Source organism: Rhinatrema bivittatum, chromosome 5 (assembly GCF_901001135.1).
Source record: "Rhinatrema bivittatum chromosome 5, aRhiBiv1.1, whole genome shotgun sequence".
In the NCBI taxonomy this organism is placed as follows: Eukaryota; Metazoa; Chordata; class Amphibia; order Gymnophiona; family Rhinatrematidae; genus Rhinatrema; species Rhinatrema bivittatum.
In genome coordinates, this window is record NC_042619.1 from 251,405,868 (window position 1) to 251,432,816 (window position 26,949).

A 26,949-nucleotide genomic window follows, 5' to 3' on the forward strand; every position below is an offset into this window, starting at 1 on the left:
GAGCCTTCCGGGAGAGGGTAGAATCAGAGCTAGTCCTCGAGGAATTATCTTGTCTAGGATTAAGCGTCAGGTTAAAGTCCCCTCCTAGGATGACACTTCCCTCCGCATTATCTGCTAAAACTGTATGGAGCCTGGTAAAGAAAGCTTCTTTCTGAGAGGTAGGACCATAAACCGTACAAAGCGCAAAGGATTCCCCACCCAAAATCACATTAAGAAGAAGATATCTACCCTGCGGATCAGGGAATGAGCCCCGCAATTCAAAATGGACATCTTTATGTATTAAAATTCCCACTCCTGAGTACTTGGAGTCTTTAGTCGCCGCCGCCCAAAACTGGTTAGGGTATTTGGTGGAGCGCAGGAGGCCTTCATATCACTTGCGGAGGTGAGTTTCTTGTAATTAAATCACATCAGCGGATAAACGCTCCATCTCCTGATATAAAAGCCACCTTTTCCAACCTGAGTTTAAACCCTTAACATTAAGGGAAATAAATTTAATGGTGGACATACCATTTCTGGCCAGCCACTCCTCCCTGCTCAGTCCCAACTCTAGCCACACCTGGGCTAAGGATCCCGAAAGGTAAGCACCAAGGTAGATGACTCACACCCAGTAACTGAAAAGAACAGGCCCTGTAACCCCACAGGATTGTGTGAACCCGATACAAGAACAACCTCCAAAGCAGCACCCTAAAACGTAATAGACAGCCAAATGTGAAGCAAAGCACCCAACCCCCCCCCCCCTCCCCAACTGTACCCAGAAAGGATTCCCTCTTTCCTGGAAATATCGGGAGGAAGAACCCATGCCGGGAGGCGAATCCCTCCAGCCCAGGAGCAAGTAATAGAACCCGTTTAACATTTTTCAGCTCAACAGAAACTATGATTAACCACGCATCTGCATAACCAATTTGGATGAGAACGTAAGTAATGGCCGCCCATAGGCCAGGCAATGAGAAACAGTCAAGCCAAGGTGGCTGAACAGTTCAGGTGAGGGTATCAGCCTCCAAAGTGTCACTAGCATTCCTGCGAAGTCTGCAGCCCCCTTTGTTAACACGTTGCCATCGCGGTGCGTCCATCTTGAAACTGGCGGGAGCTGCATCCTTCCGAACTGGCAATTCCACCGCTATTCCCACCTCTTTCAGGGCTTGTACTGCTGCGTCCAGGCAGTGAAGCTTGTAGGATTTCCCTTCCACCTGGAACCATAAGCTGAAGGGGAAGAGCCATCTATAATGTATGGATGCTGTAGAGAGTGCAGAAGTAATTGGTCGAAAAGTTATTCTTTTGGGTAAGGTGCTGGAGGCTAAGTCTGCATAGATGGCAATCTCATTCCCTTGCCATATCCAGACTCGACGTTGCCTTGCTGCAGTGGCAATTTTTTCTTTGTATGCGAAGGAATGGAAGCATACCACAATATCTCGTGGCCGATTACCAATCCTAGGCCCCAGTGTCCTGGGCGCCCGTTCTATCCGCAGCTCGGGAGGGGTGCCCCCTGTATCAGTCTCCGTATTCCCAAGAATCAGATGGCAAATCTTCTGAATGATCAGTGAACAGTCCACATATTCCTCTTTTTCAGGGATGCCCTTAAAGCGCATATTGCACCGTCTAGACCTATTCTCTAGGTCTTCAAGTTTGTCTGCCATTTCTGACTGGGCTGTTTGTACAGCCGTGACCTCCGTTTGTTGCTGGTTCCAACACTCCTCGTGCTCATCGATCCTGATGTCCGCCTCATCAAGCCTGCGGCCCAACACTACATGGTCCTCCCTCATTTCTTGCAAAGTCTCTGCTATTTCAGTTTTAAAAGATTTAATATCTCGCTGGAGTTCCATAAACCAGGAGCGCATCTCTGCACAAAGTGGCAGCTCAGCATCCAGCAATCCCGGATCAACCCCTTCACTCCCCGAGTCCTCCGACTCGGCAGTGGCCGCCATTTTGGAGTCCGGAGGGTCCGGAGCATCCCCTCCTTTGGTATACGAAAACTTTTTAAAGTCCACCGACTTTTATTTGCTCGCCATGTTCCCGCTGCTGTCTGCTGTCGGAATTGCGAAAAAACGCTGCGATTCACGTGGGTAAGAGCTGTTTTTTTTTTTATCCAAAAGCGCTCCGGGGGCAGAGAGCACCACTAGAAAGCAGCCGGCATGGGAAGTGATGTCACTTCCTCCCAGAAACTTCCCCTCTTGAGGGAGCATGTGGCCCAGCAATGGACCACATTGCATGACCCAGGAATCCTCAGACGGGGTGATCCCGAAAAAGGGAAAAAAATTTTGCACACTACTGTGAGCTAAGGGCAGTGCCTCTGTTGCAGGGTACTTGTCCTCCAACTCCCTCAGCCATGCCCATGGCAATAGGGTGAAAGGCAAAATTGCCCAGCTGATGGACTGAAACTCTCCTCACACAGGAGAGTTAGACATGGAAGAATGACTGACTATAACGATCCTTAAGGAGGATACTCACAGAGTCCAGCAGATTTCAAAGTGACTCCAGAACAGGGGAAAACCTGGAGGGTCATCAGGGAGCAACACTGGACGCCTCCTTCATGGATAGACCTCCTGCGTCTTACAGTGCCCAAGAGAGTGTGGTATTCTTGACTATTCTTGGGGCTGGTGCCAGTCAGAGCAGTGCCATCCTTGTCCAGGAACGGAAAAAGAACACCCCTCGAAGGGGTGCATAGGCAGGCATCGAGAGGGGAACCCGAAAGGGTTACCCTGGAACCTAGTCGAGTGTCCCCTTCCATATGGGAGAGGGAAGCAGCGGGATCAGGGCCTAGCAAACCCCCAAAGGAGAGTTGAGGCACAATGACTGATCGCTGAGGCACAGATGCAACCAACCATCATAGGCAGCCAGCCTCAGATATGGGCAGTCACCATTGCAATCCGCAGAGGGGCCCCAGCTGAAGACGGTCCAACATCCGCCGATGCCACTCCCCGCCCTGTCCTCCAAGAAGATGCACCGATTCAGAGGCTTGGGGCTCTGGATCAGAGAAAAAACATTTATCAGGGACAGAGCCCCAGAGACTGTTCCACAAGAAATGGTAGAAGGCAAAGACCTATGCCTCTGCTGAAAAAGGAGAGGATGCTGGAGTCACTCTCGCAACGTCCAATCATCTGAGAATCCGACCAGTAGTGCAGTCCTAGGCCAGCCTTGTGGCTGCAGAATACAACCTGTTGTGACCGCCTGGAGGGAACAATTCTCACACACACACACACACACTAACGCCCAGTTGATAGAGTGCAATTGGAAGCCCTCTGCTGCGAAAACCCATCCACGGATGGTGGCACAACCATGATCCTGAGCGCTGAGTTTGTGGGAGAAATCCCACACCCAGTAAGGACCGAGAACCATGTGCCTGAGTAGGTGGCTACACACCGCCCCATAACCAAACACAGAATGTGTAATGACACTTTCCCCACCAGTGTTCCTCAGCACTATGTGGTATGGACTGACGTAGAGGCTGAGACCAAGCCGAAAGATGGCAGAACTGCACAGAGAGGTATTCAGTTCCCCAGTATCAATAATCTTTCACAAATAGAGGGAACATCACATAACTGTATATTGAGTTTTACAACAGACTATTATAATACTTCACCAACAAATCTCATATGATTATTTGTCATACTTTATTAATTAGATTCCAACATTATCAAAAATAGAAAATGTTTTCACATATATCATTTACATCACATCATATTTTCACAAGAATTTTATCACAATTTTTCACAACATGGACATGCCAGTGTTACCCAAATACATTTTAATAAAACGTACCCCACTCATCCATCACATTCACTCACTCCCCCAATTAAAAATCCCATAACCCACATTGTTTATTACAGGAGAATCAGTTCTATTATCTATTCCTATATCTTTTGACTTGCCCAGATTTCATTCAAGTCTTCATAATTCAGATGAGTTAATACCAAAATTATCTTCTCACTAGATATTTTATCACTCCTTCAGACTTGCTAGAACCCTTTAACATCACTCCCTACAAGGTTCCTTGTTTCACATATGCTTCCTCGGGGGATAATTTAATCTCTGAATTCATCTCTGAACTGACTTCTCCAACATCCCAACAATACCTCAATAAACAAAAAAAGACACCATTAAAAAACACAAAAACCAACAGTGTTTTAGTATTTCTCCCTCAACCCCACTACTATTGGACTTACTTATTCCAACGTTGTTAATACCTGTTCATGTCCACCACCACTACATTACGGGAACCCTACAATGACATATAATAATCACTTTATATTGTTTGTAACACCATTTCCATCATCCTAATCATATTACCCATCTTACTTATAAATCTTATCCTCAATTGAAACATCTCACAGTCTCTTCCACATAATCTCCACGACTCTCAATTAGCAAGTTTCACACGGCCGTTTACTGCCAGCTTCTCGTGTGCCTATTCAAAAAACAAAGGCACACATGTACACCACTACAAACTTAACTGAATTTACAGATCTCTATAGCCTCCATAACCAATCGATCATATCTCTTACCTTCAATAGTAAATCACCACTCACCAAGTTCTTCATTCCAGCTCACCACGGAGCATATTACACAGTTAGTTTCGGCAATACCCGAGGCCTCTTCCCTAACCCTTAAATCAGCGTCCTACGCAGATAACCTACCAACCCACCTATTCACGTGACCAACGTAAACCTGTCACGACAATCACACAACCCATCTCTCCACACAGCAGATGTAACTCCAACCTCGCAACGTACCTGGAAAACGTTGTCAAAATACTGGTCTATCTGGAGCAATTTATGTCCCACGCAATCTAAACTACCTCTCAACAAAACCACCATACACTCGCTACAAACAAACACACCCGATCTATGGTATAACTGGCATTTAGATCAGGTGTGTTTGTTTGTGGCGAGTCTATGGTGGTTTTGTTGAGAGGTAGTTTGTGGTGTTTGGATTGTATGACAAATAATCATATGAGATTTGTTGGTGAAGTATTATATTAGAGTCTGTTGTAAAACTCAATATACAGTTATGTGATGTTTCCTATATTTGTGAAAGATTGAGGACTGCACAGCCAGGGAGATTGTGCCACCTGGCAGTGACTGAGGCCCTTGGAAATGAAAATTGGTTCTTACCTGCTAACTTTCGTTCCTGTAATACCACAGATCAGTCCAGAGAAGTGGGTTGTGTAACCCTACCAGCAGGTGGAGTCAGAGAGCAAAACTTTGGGCACTGCTATATATATGAGAGTGCCACCTGCAGTTCCTCAGTATTGGCCTGTACCCAAGCCCACGCTAACAGAACTAACTAGCGGAAAGAGGTTGAAACCCAAACTAATTGACAACCTCTTCGCCGTCATAAACCAAAAATAATCATAACGAACATGAAGAAACTGCTCCATCGATAAATTCTGCCAACACGGAGCTCCATAACAAATTACAGCAAATCTCAAGCAAAGGCAGTCTTTCGATATCTGAAGAAAGGGGTGGGCCTCTGGACTGATCTGTGGTATTTCAGGAATGAAAATTAGCAGGTAAGAACCAATTTTTATTTCCTGAACATACCCAGATCAGTCCAGAGACGTGGGATGTACCCAAGCCATCCTACACTGGGCGGGAACCCAAAAGACGTAGTACACTCTCACCAAAGGACGATTCATCAGAAGCCTGAACGTCCAATCGATAATGTTTAGTGAAAATTGTGTAAGGAAGACCACACTGCCGCCCTACAGATCTCCTGAGGAGACAGGAGTTGACACTCGACCCAGGAAGTAGCCTGGGCCCTGGTGGAATGAGCTCTGAGAGCCAAAGGCACTCGGGAAGCAGTGGCATTGGAAAGTGGAACTGTTCAGACACTGGACTCCAGAGTGACAAAAGCGCACATTGTAACGGTCATAAGTGAGCGAACGCCCAGGGAACCAACTCCAAGGTGGAAGCCATGGAGCCCAGGACCTGCAGATGATGCCATACTGTGGGATTCTTCCTCCGCAGCAGAGCGTGGATCTGGTCTTGTAACTTTATCAGATGGTCCTCCGCAAGAAACACTTTGCCTCGCAAGGTATCAAATTGTGCTCCCAAGTAAACCAGCTCCTGGGTGGGTACCAGGTGACTTTTCTGCAGTTTGATGACCCACCCGAGCGACTGCAAGGTGACCATCACCGTGTGTATTGACCTCTCGCAATTCTCCCGAGACTTGGTGTGAATCAACCAGTCGTCCAGGTAAGGATGGACTAAAATCCCATCCTTGCAAAGGAAGGCTGCTACCACCACCATCACCTTGGTGAAAGAAATTGGAAGTGCTGACCCAAGACCTTGAAGCGCAGGAACCTCTGGTGATCCAGCCGGATTGGAATATGAAGGTACGCCTCCGTGAGGTCCAGAGACGCTAGAAACTCCCCTTTTCGTACAGCCGCCATCACCGTCCACAGGGTTTCCATATGAAAATGAGGGATATGCAGGCAACGGTTGACCTTCTGCAGATCGAGGATGGGACGAAAGGTGCCCTCCTTTTTGAGAACCACGAAGTAAATAGAGTACTGTTCCCGTCTCTGCTGTGCTTCCGGAACCGGGACAAAGGCTCTGAGCTCAAGCAGCCATTGCAGAGTCTCCTGTACCGCCACGCATTTGCTGTGAGAGACCACGCGGGACTCCACGAACACCTCTCAAACCGGACGCGAGAACTCCAGCGCGTAACAGTCTCTGATCACCTCCAAGACCAAGCGGTCCGAGGTAATTCTTGCCCATTCCGTGTAAAAGCTGGATAATCTGCCTCAGACAGCTTCGACGATGGAATAGGTGCTCATGGCTTCATTGGGCGGGTTTACTGCTTCCCGCCCCGAGGTGACCAGAGTCCCTACCGGAGCGGCGACCGCCGCAAAAGGACTGCTGGCGTCCCGGCGCTTGCTTAGTACCAGATGAAGCGGAATAGCTGCCAACGAGCTCGAGGGGGAAAAACTTTCTTAGAACTTCTCTTATCCTCTGGCAACCTGTTGCCCTTGGATTCCCCGAGCAGCTTGACTAGCTGATCCAACTTCTCCCCTAAGAGAAGCTTGCTCTTGAAGGGAAGGTTACAAAGTTGGGATTTTGAGGACAAGTCCGCTGCCCAATTCCACAACCAGAGAAGACGACGAGCTGCCACCACAGACACCATGGACAGAGCCGAGGTCCGAACGAGATCGTAGAGCGCATCTGCTCCATACGCAATGCCCGCTTTCAAACGGGTGACCTGCAGCGCACCACCGCCGGTGTCCCCAACATTGCCACCAACCTCCTGGACCCAGCACAGACACGCCCTCTGCGTAAGACTAGAGCAGACTGCCACTCGGAGGCTCAAAGTGGCCACCCTCAAAGACTTGCTTCAACTGGATCTCCAGCTTGCAGTCTTGCATGTCTTTTAAAGCGGCAGATCCAGCTACAGGTATTGTGGTCTTCTTCGTGACCGCAGAGACGGCTGCGTCCACCTTCGGAATCTTCAGCAGATCCAGAACATCCGACGACAGCGGATAGAGCTTTCCCATAGCCCTACCCACCTTTAAACCCGCATCCGGAGCATCCCACTCGCGGGTCACTAGCTTGCGGACCTTCTTAGGCAGAGGGAAAGAAGTTGTTGGTCCCCATATCCCATCGAGGACCGGATTAACCCCTTCACTTTTGGATTCCTCCTGAGAAATCTTAAGGCCCAGATCTGGGGAATAAGCAGACGTAGCTCATCTCGCTTAAACAGGCAGACAACACTGTGATCATCTCCCTCTGCCGGAGGGGGGTCGTCCCCATCAGGATCGCCCATGTCCGTGTCCACCAAATCAGGATTCTAGTCTGGATCCGCACCCGGAGCCGGCGCTGGTCCTGACCCCAGACCTGGATCTTGAGGGCCCAGGAGACCATCATCCCTCGGCCGAGGACGGTCAACCAGCCAGTGCTGAGCAGCTACGGACCGACCCTGCTTCAGGAGAGGTTCGGCGGGGTCCCCCACCTGCCCGAGTCTTTAAGTGAGGCTTGCCTCCGTGCTAAAAAGGCCTGATGCATCAATAAGATAAACTCCGGGGAAAACTCTCTGGGTCCGCCCCCCAATCCGGGGGGTCCTGAGGTGCTGGTTCCCCAGCCCCCAAAACTGGAGCCTCTCCCATGAGGGCCAAAACGGGAGGGGAATCCTCCTCCCACGATCCGAGATGTGAGTCACCCCCCCCCCCCTCGCTGGGGAGGGGCTGACCCCGACGAGCCTTCTAATCCTGAGGCATGGTCAGGGCAAAAAGAATCTGAGTCTAATGCCTGCCCGCACACACCATACGCATGGCAGGCCGCCGATTTGGAGCGCGGCGCCATGCCGAGCCGCGCAGCCACGCGGTGAGAAAAAGTGTGAGGAGAAGTGAGACCTCAGGCAGTCAGCCACGCTCGCTGCCAGGCGGAGCGGGAAAAAAATAAAAACAAGGCCTGCGACGCAGTAACCACGCTGTTCAGCCCAACGGGTGCTGAAAACGCGGCCCAAATCCTGCGCACTTACTCACTCTCTTCCAAAGCAACCCGGGACCCCGGGAGCGGAAGGAAAGAGAAGCTCCGACGCTCACACGCTCCCCGAAACAGCCTCTGGACAGCAGTCCCCCCTGGTGCCGACTCCTTACTTCAGTTGAAAGACGCCAATAGCACTGAAGGAAATCTGTGTTTTTTTGTTGTTTTTTTTAAACTAACTATCTTTACTTAACTAACCGATGGAGTCAGCCCAAACAGGGGGTCAAGGGAGCAGCTTCGGGGGTAGGTAGACCAGGAGCCCCTGGTCTGTACTCCCCGAGTCGGAGTGGGCGAAGCGCAGTCAGGGGTGTCCAATCCCCTGGACGCCCGGCTTCCACTGAGGGATGGCCCACACAGGTGCCTAACACATCAGGAAGCAAACGAGAAGGAAAAAGAAAAAAAACAAAATTTCTAACCACACTGAAAAAATAACCGACTGCAGGAGAGCACCTCTACCACCTGCTGGAGTCAGAGAAATACTGAGGGACTGCAGGTGGCACTCTCGTATATATAGCAGTGCCCAAAGTTTTGCTCTCTGACTCCACCTGCTGGTAGGGATACACAACCCACTTCTCTGGAGTGGTCTGGATATGTTCAAGAACAGATGCTTAATCTGTTCCAACGGCGCAGGCTGCGCATCAACACCACAATAATTCCAGTGGAGTAAAGAGGACAGTGTGAAGATGGCGTCCCAGCACCACTGGTGCTCTGGGTACCACATGGTGGAGGGTGGCAGCCTCTGGCGTTGCCTCCTTCAGTACCGGAGAACACTCCAGGAGATGGACCATCGAAACTACGGCAGAACTGTCTCTCCTGCGAGACCCACAGGGAACGAATGCAGTAAAGTTCCTGGCGAGGGCAGGTGCTTAAGGAGGACTGCAGACAAGTCCTGTGATCTATAAGCAGTTTGCTGGTAAACAGTGCCACAGGTGCCCACAGACTTTGATTGCCTGAAGGTATGGACCAAAGAAGCCATGGGTGTCTGCAGGGAGAGGCCCAGAAGACACCCTGACAGGTCATCAATATCAAAAGGAACCGAAAATTGCTCATGCCGACAGCAATTTCTCTCGGCTCACCGATTTGTCCGGTAGCATCGATGCTGCAAGTTCGATGGCCATGCAAGCATTACAGCTGACGAGAGCCTCGCTAGTGCCCTTTAATATTGATGGTGTGCGCATCTTGGCGGGGCCCACAATGCTGGGATCGTTGGCTGAAGGGGCAGTTCTGTGCTTCCCAGTGCTCTGTATTGGACACCACCCAGGAGCCCTGAGGGCACTGGGCCACTGTGTACAGATGCACCAGGCTGCCTGGAGTAGATGGTGACCCCTGCACTCAATCTGTAAGAGACCAAGAACCCCTGTCCCCCAAGGGCTACGGGGGCTTCAGAGAGTCCCGGTGGTCAACGGCCACAGTGGCGATAAGGGCGCTCAATGGAGAATCCAGTGCCTGGTCAGTGGGGTTCGACATAGTCGAGGCGGTAATGAGAGGCATTGGTGGCCCCACACCTTGAAGGCTTCGAGGGCGTCAATGTATTGGGTAACACTGCTTCGCGATGGCATTGAGGTCATGCTGGCACCGAGGTCAAGCACCTTGATGACCTAGTGAGATCGACAGAATCGAGGGCTTGCCACCGCTTTGACCTCACCAGTCCCTAGGGTGGTCATGCACACACCTTGATGGATCAAGGGAGTCAATGGCATTGAGGGCCCCGCAGGCATTAAGAGCATCACAGGCATCGAGAGCACAGCAGCATCGATGGTACCACGGTCACCACAGCACCGAGTGCGAGGGCACCGAGGCATCAAGGACACTGAGTCAATGAGTGCATCAAAGGCACCGTGCCATCGAGTGCATCAAAGGCACCGTGCCATCGAGTGCATCAAAGGCACCGTGCCATCGAGTGCATCAAAGGCACCATGGAAAACATTTTCTAATTAAAAAAGAAAAGAAAAGAGCACGAGCTCCACAACCACAAAATGACAGCAACGGGGAAAAGAAGCATCTGAGGGACTCTGCCTAGGGGGCAGGTTGATGACTACAGCTGCACATGCTCAGTAGGGCATGCTGAAAGCTCTAGAATCTTTGAAATCAAAGTTCTGTGCCAGGCTCCATCTGATAATGTCACCCATGTGTGAGAGCACTACCATCCTGCTTGTCCTAGGAGAATTAGTTCTGCATCACAGTATTTTGCTGTTACTGTGTTATTCAACAATTTAATTTTTAATTTATTTAGATTTATATTCCACTTTTTGCACTTTTTTCAGCCCCAGAGGGCTTACAATCTAAGTTTGTACCTGAGGCAACGGAACCTGAGGCAATGGAGGGTAAAGTGACTTGCCCAAGGTCACAAGCAGTGACAGTGGGACTTGAACCCTGGTCTCCTGGTTCAAGTCCCACTGCTCTACTCACTAGGCTGCTCCTCCACTCCATAAGGTCTTCCAAAACTGGCATGGAAATGAGAACTGTAGTTGATCGTCTCCCAATGGAGTGGAGGAAAAGAATAGTAGCTAGAGATGCAAGCTATGAACCAGGGAAGCCAGGGTTCAAATCCAGTTTCTCTCAATGATGCTCCTTACAACCTTGGGCAAGTCACTTCATCCTCCACTGCTTCAAGCAGAAACCTAGATTGTAAGCTCTTCTTGAGAGGAGGGAACTACTTACCCGTAGCTGACTAACTTGCCTTAAACTCAGATTTGGATAGTCAAGTAATTAAATCTAAAATCCATCCAAACCTGCCTCATACTCCTTCCTTACCCCACCCCAAAATAGCCCTGTTCCCATCCTCGTCTTATCCTTAATTCCAAACCCCAAAACCAGGCTTGCCCCTGTCATCGTCTTCTACTAATCTACTCCCCATATCACAACCTATCTTCCAAACTGATCATTTCAACCCCTGCTTGATTCCTCCCACCCACAGATCTATTTCCAAATAATCACATTATATCCAATATGGAATCATTCCGGATAATCTTGTGGGAGACATCTGTCAGAAGAAAGAGTCCTCCATCTGTCCTTCGGATACTGGCAGCATAGCCTGGCCACACCTGCAACCTGAAAACAAACAAGTGTCAAGAAACATCTTGTGTATAGCAAGTTCACTATATAATGCTTGCTTAAACGAGTGATTTCCTAGTATACAATGCAACACCCATGCAATGTGCAGGCCCTGCCTCAAGACCAATGCAACACACATACAATTCTCATCCTTCCTGAGACCAGTGTGATATGCATGCAATATCCGTGCCCTTCCTGAGACCAATGCTATACATATATGACATGCAGGCCCTTCCCAGGATGATAGCAGCACCACCTTATGGCCTTGGCGTCCTCTCCCTTTCTCCATGAATGAGATATTTCTATGGCATAACAGAATACACTGAAAAAAACACTAGCAGAAAATTATTAACAAGCCTATGGAAAACTTGTTATAGACTAATACAATTTTACCAGAAACAGAATGGAACTTTGTCCAGACTGATAGGAGAACTAACAGAACAGGAACTGACAAAGAAACAAAAAAAAAAATTCCCTTTCTATTTCTACCTCAAGGGATGAACTGACACTATGTGTTACCTGAGGCGGCGGGGGGTGGGGGGGTGGGGGGACGACAGGGACTACACAGCTGTCATCACCCATCTACCATACATTAGCCAACACCCACTTGCCAGTCCTGATGCGCTTTGAGATGGTGTGCAGGAAGCTTCATGACACTGCCCAAGGAGAACGGGCTCTAATGAAAACGGAACCCTCCTTGTGTTTAGCCCTACATGCTTCTAGGCCCAAACAAACACAATTTTTAAATATTAGTGCTCTAAGATTTAAAGATTTAAAAAAAAAAAAAAAAAAAAAAGAGAGTCAGATTAAGTCACAATCTCTCATCCTGCAGCGTTACCTCTAATAGCCAAGAGAGCCACAAATGGACTCTGAAAAGTAAAGCAATATAGACAAAAGAGAGTCCTCTTCATTGGTGTAATGAATGTGGACTCTTGTGCCATGATACGGTTGGCACAGCCCAGTGGGTGAACCCACTAGGCCCACGCTGAGAACTGGCAGACATGCCCTGGGCTGGGAAAGAGCAAGGGCTTGAAATGTACCAGTCCCATTCCCCGCAGGTTGAACCCTTGGGTTCCATAGGCCGGGAGGCTTTAGATGATGGTCCCACAGGGCAAAACAGAGAGAGTGTCTGGGGCAGAGACAAAGAGTACCTGCAGCAAAGTTGAGGTCGGAGCAGGTAGCAGTCAGAGAATCACCATGGACAGGATGAGGGTCATGGCAGGCAGCGAGCAAAGCATAATCCGGGTCCGAAGCAGTGGTCAATGGCAGGCAAGTGAATGGTCCAAGTCCAAAGCAATGGTCAATCTGGGTAGTCAAGCTAAGACTACACTGGAGCAGGCTGGACAGGGCGAAACGAGGACAAGGCAAAGCAGGTTCACCATAAGACAAGGCAGGGGAGACCCATGCTGAGGCAAGGAACCGCTGCGCAAGGAGAGCTTTATCTAGGCCCAGGCATGTGATGTCAGAGAGTGCTGTGGGACTAACTCCACCACAGGCCCTATAAGTGCAGATGCATACACACACCTAGAGGGAACTCTCAGAGGAGCAGGAACATGGTGGCATTCAGGCATTCCGGGGTAAGTCGGTTGGTCTTGGGGCAGTCTATGATTGGCTCATCATTGCTGTACGCCAACTTGTAAGCCCCCTGCCCAGCCCCCTTGACTTTGGCTTCCGGGGGAAGTGATGATGGAAGTCCCTCACCAGCTGGAGGGCTTGGAGATTAGATGCGGGTTCCCATGAGTTGTTTAGGTTCATTTTTCCAGGAGATGGGATATTCTATTTTATTTCAGCGTTTCCTGGACTCCAAAATCTTCTGTTATCTTAAATTCAGTGTGCGTCTCAGATAAAACTTCCATAGGACTGGGAGGTCATCATGAAGGCCAGGAGAGTATGAGAGGCTCAAGAGAGACATGAAAAGTAGTATGGATTTTCAAAGAGTGGAAGTTTCAACTGATACGTCACAGCTCCAATTTGCAGAATGGGGAATGGTCTGATAAGCCTGAGTACGCATTTGGTAGAGAGTATCTGTAGGCTCAGGTTTTGGGTACTCAACCATACGAGTTCTCCCGGCCTGAATTGCGGCACTGGACATCTCTTCTTGTTGGCCTGCTTCTTAAAGCAACTAGCCATATTGATGAGAGACTGATGGGTCCTTTACCAATGTTCCCTTAGATCGCAGCTCATGCCATTGGCCGGCGGAAAGAATATGGAGAGAGGGGTTGGGAGGGGTACCTTGGGATGTCTGCTGTAGATTATTTGAAATAGGGATGATCCAGTGGAGCTTCCCATATGATTGTCATGATAAAATTCTGCCCAACGGAGGAAAGTAGCCCAGTCTTGGCATTTCTTGACATATGATTTCAGGAGGCTCGAGGATCCGGCTGATCCTCTCTATCTGCCCATTATATGCTGATGTGAAATCCAGTGAGATACCAAACTTTTTGCACAGCTGTGAACTGGACTCCACAGTCGGAAAGGATATAAGGGAAATGAAATATGTTGCACAAAGAAATGGGCCAGCTCCAGTGCGGATGGCAACCCGGGGAGTAGCATGAAGTAAGCCAACTAAGAAGCGATCTACCATGATCCATATTGTGGTATGGCCAATAGAGGGGGCATATTCTGTGATGAAGTCAGTAGACAAGTAGGGTCCAGAGTTCCTTAGGGGCTGGCAACAACTGTTACATGAGAACTCTTATACTTGGCACAAGTGAGGCAGGATTCCACATAGTGTTTCACGACTTGCTTCAGCTGAGGCCACCCAAGAATAATTCCAAGGTTCTAGCGACCCTGGGATGCCTTGCCAGATGGGAATCGTGCATCCATTTGAGTACCTTGTCCTGGAATCATTTGGGAACTAAGGTTTTCCCTTGTCGTATGATGACTGCTGTCACAGCCATTATTCTTGCTGGGTCTATAATGTGACGAGGAGGCTCCTGAACATCTTCAGTTTCAAAGGAATGTGAAAGGGTGACGGCCCATTGGTTCTTCTCTGTGGGTTGATAGTGTAGCTCGAAGTCAAAATGTTTGAAGTACAGCAACCACCTAGGCCTGACGAGGGTTGAGCAGTTGTGTCTGTGACAAATAGTCCAGGTTCTTGTAGTCAGTATATATGGTGATCAAGGGTCTTGTTCTTTTGAGGAGGTGGCACCATTCTTCCAACACAAGTTTCATCACCAGGAGTTTCTGATCCCAGATAGTATATAGTATAGTTTCTCTCTGCAGATGTGAATTTCCTGGAAAAGTATGAGTGCAGCAAGAGAGTCCCTTGGTCATTATGCTGAACGAGGACAGGGCAGAGGCATCTAACTTCACGACAAAGGGCTTCAACAGGAGTGGATGTCGTAGGCAAGGTTTGTGCAAGAATTCCTGTTTGAGATGTTGGAAGGCCTGAATGGCCTCTTCTGGCCAGTGCTTAGTATCTGTGCCCTTCTTGGTAAGGGTGGTAAGGGCACTGCTAGTCTGGAATACCTGGGTATGAACTGCCTGTAATAGTCTGCAAAGCTCAGGAAGCCTTGCAATGCCTTGAGTCCCACAGGTTGAGGCCAGTTCTGATGACCTTTACCTTAATGGAATCCATTCAAAACCTGTACCGGGAGATGATGTAACCCAGGAAAGCAGAGTTGCTTACCTGTAACAGGTTTTCTCCCAGGACAGCAGGATGTAGTCCTCACATATGGGTGACATCACTGGACGGAGCCCTATCACGGAAAACTTTTCTGTCAAAGTTTCTAGAACTTTTGACTGGCACACTGAGCATGCCCAGCATGCCATAATCCCTGTAGCCACAGGGGTCTCCCTTCAGTCTCGTTTGTAGCAAAAGGTGTGAGCGAAAAAATAAAATAAAACGTTCTCGGATCCAACTCCGCAGGGTGGCGGGTGGGTTTCATGAGGACTACATTCTGCTGTCCTGGGAGAATACCTGTTACAGGTAAGCAACTCTGCTTGCTACCGGGACAAGCAGGATGGTAGTCCTCACATGTAGGTGATTAGCAAGCTACAGGCTGACTCATATTTATATGTACCAACAGCATACAACTTGTGCAACAGGCACAACAACTGGTGTACTGTTGGGAAAAATGAGGCAGCCTGAAATCACAGCAGATGGATGTGGAAGGAGTTGGGATCATACTGGAAATAAGTTCTTTAAGACGGATTGGCCAAAGGCAGAGTCTTGACGTCCTTCTTTGTCCAGGCAGTAATGAGCTGCAAATGTGTGGAGAGAGCTTCATGTTGCAGCTTTACAGATGTCAGCAATCGGTACTGAACGATATTGTGCTACTGATGTTGCCATTGCTCTTACTGAGTGCGCCTTCACTTGTCCCTGAAGAGGAAGGCCAGTTTATCTAGGTCGCTGCCGAACAGAAGAGAACCCTTGAACGGCATTCTAGTGAGACGTGTCTTAGAAGGAGCATCCGCTGACCAGTTCCGTATCCAGAGCTGCCTCCTGGCTGCTACTGAGGATGATACCCCTTGGCTGTTGTACGGACTAGGTCGGAGGCGGCATCCGTGAGGAACGAGAGAGCTGACTCCATGTCTGCTGCCGGGGCATTGTTCCTGACCTGTGACAAACAGGAACGCGTCACCACTGTGCAGCAGGTTGCGATCCGCAGAGACAGAGCTGCCACCTCAAAGGTTTGTTTCAGGATGGCGTTCAGGCGTCTGTCATGAGCCTCCTTGAGGGCCGCCCCCCCCTCCACTGGAATGGTAGTGCGCTTGACCACAGTGCCAACTATGGCGTCCACCTTGGGGCACGCCAGCATATCCTTGATTGCCGGGTCCAGGGGGTACATGCCAGACAGGGCCCGACCCCCTTTGAATGAGGCTTCCGGCGCATTCCACTCCAAATCGACCAGCTGTTGTGCCGCTTGCAGGAAGGGGAAATGGCGGGCCGTTGGACGAAGACCCTCTAGCAGGGGGTTCTGATTGGATGCCTCCATGGTACTGGGGCCTGAAATAGCCAACTCCATCAGGCACTGAGAAACCAGGTCAGAGAGATCTTCCTTGGGGAAGAACCGCCTCATAGTTCGATATGGCTCTATCCCCGAGGGAAGTTCCCCCTCCTCGGGGAGTCCGGACTCGTCCTCCGAGACATCAGGATCCGCATGAGCCGGAATGCCCGGAGGCGGGTGCCCGCGGTAAGGGCGAGAGGGTCCGGGGGCAGGGTCAGCCGGGGCAGCAGGGCCTGGACGGGAAGCCGACTGCATCTGTACTAAGGCGTGAATCCCCTTAAATAAGTCCATCCAGGAAATGGAAGCGGTCTCTAGCCGTCGGGGTACCAGGTCCCCCGGGATTCCTGGCTGTTTGAGACGGCCCGCTAGATCCGGGGTGGCCCCTGGGGTACTGTCGGTAAACCTCGGTTGAGACTGGTCCTGGCCCGAGGCTCCCACGGCCTCCTCATATTGGGCACAAAGGGAGTCTGCCTCCTCGCTCTGTGTGGCTCTAAGATGGCATGCTGAGCACAGGCCAAGAGCTTTTTCGCCGGAATCAGGAGGTGCCGCCTCTGGAGACGCCGGGGCGTTTAAGTGTTCCATCGCGTCTTGCGAATGCAGGGCGGCGGCACTTATGCAATACGCTGCCAATAATATGCGCTCAGCAATATGCGCTCAATAATATGCGCTCAATAATATGCAATATGCGCTCAATAATATGCGCTCTAATATGTGGTCAGCAATATGCGCTCAATAATATGCAATATGCGCTCAATAATATGCAGTATGCGCTCAATAATATGCGCTCAGCAATATGCGCTCAATAACATGCGCTCAATAATATGTAGTATGCAATATGCGCTCAATAATATGCACTCAATAATATTTAATATGCAATATGCGCTCAATAATATGCGCCCAATAAGAGGCGCTCAATAATATACGCTGAAGACTATGCGCTTAACAATAGCTCAATAGCGTACGCTTAGCAAAGCTGCGTTGTGCGCCTATCAACAGGCGCCTATCCGTGTGCGCTCAATACCTGAACAAGGCAGACAAATGGCGACCTCCACGGCGTGCCGCATGCAGGCAACGCCGCCGATCCTCGTACCTCGGAGACCAAAAGTAAGAGATGTACGCCTTACCTGATCTTCGGCGCTTCCCGGCTGTAACCCGGGCGGTCTCCGGCTGCGGTGGGAGAGGGGAAATACCTTCACCGCCGCGCTCGAGGAAGTGCACCCGCTGCCTCTAAGCCGCCGAACTCGACTCGCTCGGGGCTAAGTCCTCGCCGGGACCGAGGCGCCTCTCAGCCACGCCCGAGCCCTTTTCGCTCGGGGGCTAGATTCCTGCCGCGGTTCGGCCACCGGACCGAGGCGTAGACCTCTGAGGGATCACGGAAATCACCTCGGGAAATTCAACTGGGGGAGGGACCTGAGGGTATCACCGCAGGAGTGCGGGGCTCGTCTTCTGGTATCTTCTTAGAAATTTAGAAAGTAGAAAGTAGAATTGGAAAACACGCTCAGCGAGCATGCAGGCGCTCCAAACTGCGCTCCAAACTGCTTTGGAGACGGAAATTACTAAATTGCTTCACTTCCTGTGGGGGTATATGTACCCGTGCTGACGTCAGATCCGTCTCCAACTGCTAGCACGAGCACACTATACCCACTTGTTCTGAGTCCATCTGCTACACGCTAGGAAATGTCTTCATTTCTTTTCTTTGGTATTGGGCGAATGGAGGTTTATTTTACTGTATCTGAAAGATGCCAGAATCCAAAGATTGATTAACAATATGGCATAAGAAGGGGGTGACTAATTCATTTAGCTCTTTTAAAAGGTAACCAGGGCAAGGATTGAAGGGAGATGTTGATATCTTGTCCTTTTGTAATATATGAGAAATCGTTGAGTGGCTTGTTTGAGGGAAAACAGAACAGCTGCATACTGGGGTAAGGAGGGATGACTGCAAGTTGATGGGTACGTGATTAGTAATTGTAGCGATTTTATCTTGGAAGTGAGTGGCAATGCGATTACAGAGGGAACTGTTAATTCTGAGTTATCAGGATGAGAGGCAGATGTTAGAGATTTAACAATATTGAACAAAACTGATGTTTCCATTAGCGGCATTTATTCTACTGGAGTAGAAAGTTTTCTTAGCAATGTTTGTTTCTTTTTTATATTTTCTTAAGCATGTAAAATAAGAGTTTTTAGCAGAAGCAGTGTTATATTTACGCCAAGATCTTTTGTGGCGTCTGAGGGAAGATTTTAGCAATTGTAGCAAATTGGTGTACCAGGGAGCACATATCTTGTTTGACAGATATGGAAACAAGTGGACCTATGGTGTTTAAAGTGTTACTGATTGCTGAGTTCCAAGCAGATACCATACTATTTACGTCGGCACTGACTGTTAAGGTCACATTTATGAGAAAAGCCTCAATAAAATATTCTGTGGTAAACTTTTTTTCTTCTAGACCTAGAGTATGTCATTATGTTGTTATTTTTGGAGAATGAGAACTAATTATTGATGTTAGCAAATAAATAAATAAGCAAATGATCAGACCAGGGTACACTGGTAACAGAGTATTCAGAGGGAGAGAGATGAAATCTTCATTGCAAAACAGCAGGTCAAGGGTACGTCCTAATTTGTGGGTGGCGGTTTCAATGATTTGTGTCCAGCCCATACCTTCCATGGTGACTAGGAAGGAGGAAGTGGAAGGATACATAGAGAGAGAATCTAGATGAATGTTAAAATCACCAGTAATTATAGTTTTAGTAAGGTCAATTGGGAGGGATGCAATAGTATCAAGTAAAAGTGCTGAGTCGTGATGTATCAGGCCCGGAGGACAGTAGAAAATTACAAAATTTGCAATGTCTGCAGTTATGAGGAGTAGTTCATACGGGAGAACCAGTGAAAGTTTTTTTATTAGGTTTTAGGGAAGACTTAACCAAAGCAAGTTGTTTCCATCTCTGTTTTTCCTTCTTGGAAAGCCTGGAGCAACCCAATTGCATAGGTTTCTCCGCAGCGGGTGTCTGCTCAGGAGGGCCAGGTGGATGGGCTGCCAGGATGTCTTGCAATCATGGGCCACTTTTGAAATTGTAGATCCACCCAAATGGCCAGGGTGATGAGTCCATCTAAAGTGGGAGAAATATCACAGCCGGCCAAGCTTGTCTTAATTCAACCACAAAGCCCCTGCTGGCTACCTTCACCCCAACCATGCATGCCCCCTGGCAGATCCATAGAAGTTCTGCAGTTGTGGAGAAGGTAGGGCCAGGCTCAGCTCATCAAAGACCAAGCAAAACTGTTGGGAGAAATTCTAGCAGATTCTGTAGTTTCGGGTCATCATATTCCCATAATGGGGAAGCCCAGACAAGAGCAGTGTCATCCATCAAGGAGAGCATATTCATCACTTTAGCCTGGACAGAAGGAAATAGGGCTGACTGGAGCTCAAAGTGCATCTGGCACTGGTTTATAAAGCCCTTGCATTGTTTAGGATCCTTGAGGTACCTGGTAGGCAGTTGCAGATGCAGAATGGGTCCCAGAAGGCGGGCCGGCTTGGATGGAACTGGAGCCTGCATGGCATCCATTCTTACTACCAATCCCTCAAGCAGCCCGGTCAATTGGTTCAGGATCTCTTGCTACTGCTGGAACAGCCTGAAGAGTGGCCGAGTAGACAGAGTCCATGGCCTCAGCAATCTTGTAATGAACATGGACTCTTGTCCTGTGGTGTGTTTGGTATAGCCTAATAGGCAAACCCACTAGGTCCACACCAATAGCTGGCAGATGTGCCCTGGGTTGGGACAGAGCTGAAGCTTCACCTGTACTAACCCCATTCCCTGAAGATTGAGCCCTTGAGTTCTAGAGGCTACCAGGACTTCAGCAATGATCCCACAGGGCGAAAACAAAGAAAGCATCCGGGGCCAAACTGAGATCAGGGCAAGGAAGCAGTCAAGAGAATCACCAAGGACAGGCCGAGGGTCGGGACAGGCAGCAAGCAAAGCGTAATCTGGGTCTGAAGCAGTGGTCAGTGGCAGGCAGCAGGCAAGACAGTAGTCCAGGTCCGAAGTGATGGTCAGTGGCAGGCGACAGGCAAGAGAATGGTCCAAGTCTGAAGCAATGGTCAAACTAGGTAGTCAAGTTGAAGCTAGACAGGGTGAACTGGAGCAGGCAGGATGGTCAGGACAGGACAAGGAAGGGTGGATTGGCCAAGGTGGGGTAAATCAGGGCAGGATGGACAAGATGAGGCAAGGCAGGGCAGAATCGAGAAGAGGAACATGTACTGCAAGTCAAGGTAGGAGAACCGTTGCAGAGGCAAGGAACTGTTGTGCCAGGAGAGCTTATCTAGGCCCAGGCTCGTGATGTCATCAGAAGGTACTGCAGGGATAGCAAGTGTTGCTTACCCGTAACAGGTGTTCTCACAGGACAGCAGGATGTTAGTCCTCACATATGGGTGATATCATCAGGATGGAGCCCAATCACGGAAAACTTCTGTCAAAGTTTCCAGAACTTTGACTGGCCCCTACTGGGCATGCCCAGCATGGCACTAACCCTGCAGCCAGCAGGGATTCCCCTTCAGTCTTATTTGATAGCTACAGGCAGTGCCGAAACAGTAAAACAACAAAACGTTACGAACCCAACACCGCCGGGCGGCGGGCGGGTTTCGTGAGGACTAACATCCTGCTGTCCTGTGAGAACACCTCTGTTACAGGTAAGCAACACTTGCTTTCTCACAGGACAAGCAGGATGGTAGTCCTCACATATGGGTGAATACCGAGCTGAGGATGTCCAAACATGCACCAAATGTACCCAACGGTGTGCAACAGGCACAACAACTGGGGTGGAATTTGGTAGAGGGCATCCTGAACCCCACCGGGCAGGCGGAAGGGTGTTGATACGTCACGTAGGACAGATTGGCCGAAGACGGAATCCTGTCTTCCGGCTTTGTCCAAGCAATAGTGGGCTGCGAAAGTGTGGAGAGAACTCCAGGTGGCAGCCCTGCAAATGTCAGGAAGCGGCACCGATCGTAGGTGTGCTACTGAAGTCGCCATGGCCCTTACAGAGTGTGCTTTAACACGGTCTTGGAAAGGAATGCCTGCTTGTTGATAGCAAAAAGATATGCAATCCGCCAACCAGGAGGAGAGAGTCTGCTTACCCACAGGTTGCCCTAATTTGTTAGGATGGAAAGAGATGAATAACTGAGTGCTCTTCCTGTGGGCAACTGTACGGTCTAGGTAGAACGCTAGAGCCCGTTTACAGTCAAGGGTATGCAGCGCCTGTTCCCCTGCGTTGGAGTGGGGCCTGGGAAAGAAGATAGGTAGTATGATGGATTGATTAATGTGAAACTCCGAAACTACCTTAGGCAAAAACTTAGGGTGCGTGCGGAGTACCGCCCGGTCCTGCAGGAGTTTAGCGTAAGGCGGATAGGTAACTAGGGCTTGTAACTCACTAACCCTGCGAGCTGAAGTGATAGCCAAAAGGAAAATCACTTTCCATGTGAGATATTTTAGGTCACAGGAGTGAAAAGGTTCAAATGGTGGTTTCATGAGCCGCCCGAGAATCAGATTAAGGTCCCAAGAAGGGGCCGGAGGATGTAAAGGTGGCTTGATATGGAGCAAGCCTTTAAGAAAACGTGTTACTAGGGGTTGTACCGATATAGGGACATCCCCGACACCTTTATGGAAGGCGGCTACCGCATTGACATGCATTCTGATGGAAGAGGTCTTTAGACCTGACTCTGATAGATGCCAGAGATAGTCCAAAAACCTTGGGATTGGACAGGAAAGGGATCAAGGGATTGCGAAGATCACCATGATGTACATCTTTTCCATTTATAGGAATAAGACTTTCTTGTGGAAGGCTTCCGTGAAGCAATCAGGACACGAGAAACCGAATCTGAAAGGTTAAGTGGTTGAAGGATTAACCTTTCAACATCCATGCAGTCAGGGACAAGGCCTGAAGATTGGGATGGCGTAGACGTCCGTCGTTCTAAGTGATTAGAAGCGGGTGCGTTTCCAAGGGAATGTGCCTGCGGATGGAGAGATCCTGGAGTATGGGAAACCACACTTGGCGTGGCCAGTGAGGTGCTATCAGGATCATGCTTCCCTTGTCCTGACGGAGCTTCACGAGAGTCTTCGAGAGAAGAGGAAGTGGAGGGAATGCATAAAGCAGACCAGCTGCCCACGAGAGGGAGAATGCATCTCTGGGCTGAGAGCGCTCGGTCCAAATGAGGGAGCAGTAATTGTCCACTTTGTGGTTCTGAGGGGACGCAAAGAGGTCTATTTGGGGATGTCCCCATTGCTGGAAGAGAGGTCGCTACCAAGGGATCGAGAGACCACTTGTGCGGCTGGAAGACACGACTCAGTTTGTCTGCCAAGACATTGTGCACTCCCGGCAAATAGGTGGCCCTGAGGTACATCGAGTGGGAGAGGGCTTCCGCCCAAATCTGCGCAGCTTCCTGACACAGAAGGAAGGAGCCTGTGCCTCCCTGCTTGTTGATGTACCACATGGCCACCTGGTTGTCCGTCTGAATCAGGATGACGTGATTTGATAGGCAATCCTGAAAAGCTCAGAGCATATCACATTGCTCGAAGCTCCAGGAAATTTATCTGGAGTTTGGCTTCCTCTGGAGACCAAAATCCTTGTGACTGTAGATCGTTCACATGAGCTCCCCACCCAAGGTTGGAAGTGTCGGTGGTGAGAATGAGTTGAGGATCTGGTAGGTGAAAAGGCAGTCCCTGGAGGAGATTGTTCTGATCTTTCCACCAGGCAAGAGACAGACGGAGTGCGTCGGTGATGTGGAAAATGGTTGACAGAGGCTGACTCGCTTGAATCCATTGTGACCTCAGAGTCCAATGCATAACTCTCAAGGCCAGGCGGGCCATTGGTGTGAGATGGACTGAGGACGCCATGTGTCCGAGAATGACTAGAAATTGCCGAGCTGTTGCTGTATACTGAGACTGCAACTGGTGAGCGAGGGACACGAGGGTTTGCCCTCGTTGTTGAGGTAGAAAGGCTTTTGCCTGTAAGGTGTCCAAGTCTGCCCAAATGAATGACAAGGTTTGAAATGGGACTAAATAGGATTTCTCGTAATTGACGAGAAATCCTAGAGAAATTAGAGTGTGTAGGGTCAAATCCAGGGACAATCGAGCGGCTTGCTGGGTTGGGGCCCTGATTAACCAGTCATCTAGATAGGGGTAAACGTGAACACCTTCTTTCCTGAGAAAGGCTGCGACAACTACGAGACATTTGATAAAGACTTGTGGTGCCGATGCTAGGCCGAATGGAAGCACCCGGTATTAATAGTGCCTTGGGCCTACTAAAAACCTGAGGTACTTGCGATGAGCTGGAGCTATCGCAATGTGGGTGTATGCGTCCTGGAGGTCCAGAGAGCAGAGCCAGTCTCCTCTTTGTAGAAGGGGTAAAAGCGAGCCCAAGGTTACCATCTTGAACTTTTCCCGCTGGAGGTACTTGTTGAGGGCACATAGGTCCAGAATTGGACGAAGTTCCCCGGATTTTTTGGGGATCAAAAAGTACCAGGAATAGAACCCTAGGCCTTTTTGCGAAAGAGGAACGGATTCTATCGCCCTTAACTGGAGAAGAAGGGAAACCTCCTGCTCCAGAAGGACAGAGTGGTCGGTTACTCTCCACACTTGTAGAGGTGGTGATTCCGGTGGAAGAGCAAGAAAGTTCTGGTGGTAACCTTGAGCAATGATTGCTAGCACCCATTGGTCGGTTGTGATTGATTGCCACATGCCATGAAAGTGCACAATCGACCTCCCACTGGTATGCCTGGCAGAGGAATCAGGCTGCTGCTCTCCAAGGGAAAGTCAAAAACCTGAAGCAGGCCCCGGCTGGGGGGATCAGCAGGCTGACCTGTAGGATGAGAAGGGGGGTTTGATACCCAAAGGGCCCGGCTGAGGCTCCGAGAAAATCGAAGGAATCACCAGGGGGCACAGAGGACACCCTGGGGGGTATCGGTGCTGGCATCGATGGCGCCGATGTGCGTATCGCCCCCGATGAATGAATCAGTGGTGAGGGACAACATGGCATCGATGGCTGAGGCAATACACCCGAAGGAGGAATGCGGAACGGTGTTTCTCCTCTCGATGAAGCTGTCATCGGGGAGCGCACCGGAGCCATCGGAGACTCAGGAATCATCGATGGAAGGGCAGTCATGAGCGCTTCCCATCCGGGATAGCAGCGGTGCCAGTGCTGCTGGAATCGGATCGATGACCGGTTCCACTCTCGGTGCCAGAGGAACCTGGAATTGTTGCATCGCCTTGTCGATGGTCTCCTGGACCAGCCGGTCCAGTTCTTCCCGGAGACCTGGGGCAATCAGCCCCGGCTCCGTGACGGAAGAGGGAGGCTGAGGCACAGTCTGAGGGACCACCTTTACAGGTGGAATCGCGACTCCCAAACCCCGATCGGGTGAGGGTTGCCTCGATGTCCCGGTCGCAGGAGTGGTCGGTGCCGTTCCTGGACGGGGCTTCTTCGATGGTGGCGAGGTCGATGATTTCACTCCCTCGACGGTCCGAGACTTACGATGCCGGTGGCGATGTTTCTCCCTACAATCCCCTCGATCTTGAGGGGGAGAAACAAGAGTCGATGGCCGTGACGACGTCGATGGCGGGCGGTCACCGGACGGTTGTCGATGCTGGTGCGACTTCAACGGTGCCAGTTCCGATGACGTCGATGCGATGGACGGCGTCGGGGTGTGAGCACGGAAAAGGAGTCCCATCTTCTCCATTCTGGCTTTGCACCCTTTCGGTGTCATGAGGACACATTTGGTGCAAGTCAGGACATCATGCTCACGGCCTAAACACATTACACAGACTCCATGAGGGTCTGTGATAGACGTGGTGCGAGTACAGTCTGGGCACCGACGAAACCCCGACGCCATGGCCATAGAAAAATCGAGCCGCGGTACGGTCGATGGCCAGTAGGCCGCGAGGGCCAAACTCAACGGTAATCGACGAAAAACGGTGAAAAACTTACCGGAGTACCGCGGTCTAAGAAAAGTTAGAGGAGGGACCCCTGTGGGGCAATTTAAGTTTAATTAACTCCGTGAGGAAAATTCCTGTCAGGAATCTCTTCAGAGCTCCTAAACCGCGAGGCTACTGCTGCGCGGAAAAAAAAAGACCAAGGGGGACCCCTGCTGGCTGCAGGGTTAGTGCCATGCTGGGCATGCCCAGTAGGGGCCAGTCAAAGTTCTGGAAACTTTGACAGAAGTTTTCCGTGATTGGGCTCCATCCTGATGTCACCCATATGTGAGGACTACCATCCTGCTTGTCCTGTGAGGAATTCCTCTTTCAGGCCCTTTAAGTACAGCCACATGCCTACAAGGAGCCCACAGAGCAGGAACATGGCGGCGTTCAAGCACCATGCAGGTGTCCTGGGGTAAGTCTGCAAGACGTGAGGCCATCCCGCAATTGGCCCATTGTTACAATTGGACCCAGATCCTATGCATAAGCAGCCAGTATAAAAGAACATAAGTGAAGAATAAGACAAAACAGAAATACCCTCAATTAGGTTAACCTTTGTTCTTTAGCAATGGTCTTTCAACTTCTAGGCTATCGGTTTGGGAGAACTTTGGTGCAGATGCAGAACTGGATCTGGACTTACCAGAATGTCTTCTGATACTGGTAGATGAGTAATTCTGCCAACCTCAAAACCACAGCCTTCTGGATCAATATGGAGCAACCATTATCACTACCGAGTTGCAAAATTAAATTTGGACTAAGAATATGGAAATCAGAATCCAAGGAAGAAATACATACAGCAGGATCTTATCCCAAGGTTCACCTAATATATCTATTCCCACTACAACAGGACTCAGACGTCTGCTGAAAACTCTGTCAGGATCTACAATGTTGCCTGTTATCAAGAGATCCTTGGTGGAAGTCCTGCAATGAGCACATACCTACTAAAAGACTTAATGATTTACCTCCCATTCTCTACAGTCTCTGTTAACCAGTTCACTTAAACCTTTTTCTCCAGAATGTGCAAGAACCATTTCCACCTGCATAAGCAACCTGTACAATTGTACCAGCATAGATTGATTCCTTACTTTCCCTAGTCACTTAGCTATCTGACTTGATTGTCAGATTCTTGCTTCTAGTTTGTCCTTGAAAAATAGCCACAGGCAGCGAACACCACTCTCACCTCTAGCATGCTTGTGAGAAGGTAAAAATGTCTCCTTACCTGATAATTTCCTGTCCTGGAGTCCAGCCAGACCAGTACAGTTGTATAAGTTATGCCCACCAAGCAGCAGATGGAGAGAGACAGGCTCGATGATGACACCTCATATATGCTTCCGTCCTGACCGCAGTCTGTCAGTATTATCTATAACAATCTGAAAACATACTGCAAGCAAACACATTTTGTTTAATCTCCCGCCACCAGGTGACATCTAAGAGATAAGAGAATGGAAACAAGCAAAACTATTCACAAAGAACAAATGGTATAAAATTCTTATCTCTCATCTTATCTGCAATGC

The 26,949-nt window shown here is 49.6% G+C and overlaps 1 protein-coding gene across 1 annotated transcript in view; it reads right to left on the reverse strand.

Moving 5' to 3' along the window:
* PIWIL2 (piwi like RNA-mediated gene silencing 2) overlaps positions 1 to 26,949 on the reverse strand; it is a 448,551-nt gene that overhangs the window by 237,279 nt on the left and 184,323 nt on the right. The window contains 1 exon segment of the mRNA XM_029603804.1: positions 11,415 to 11,528. Coding sequence (XP_029459664.1) covers positions 11,415 to 11,528 — 114 coding nt within the window.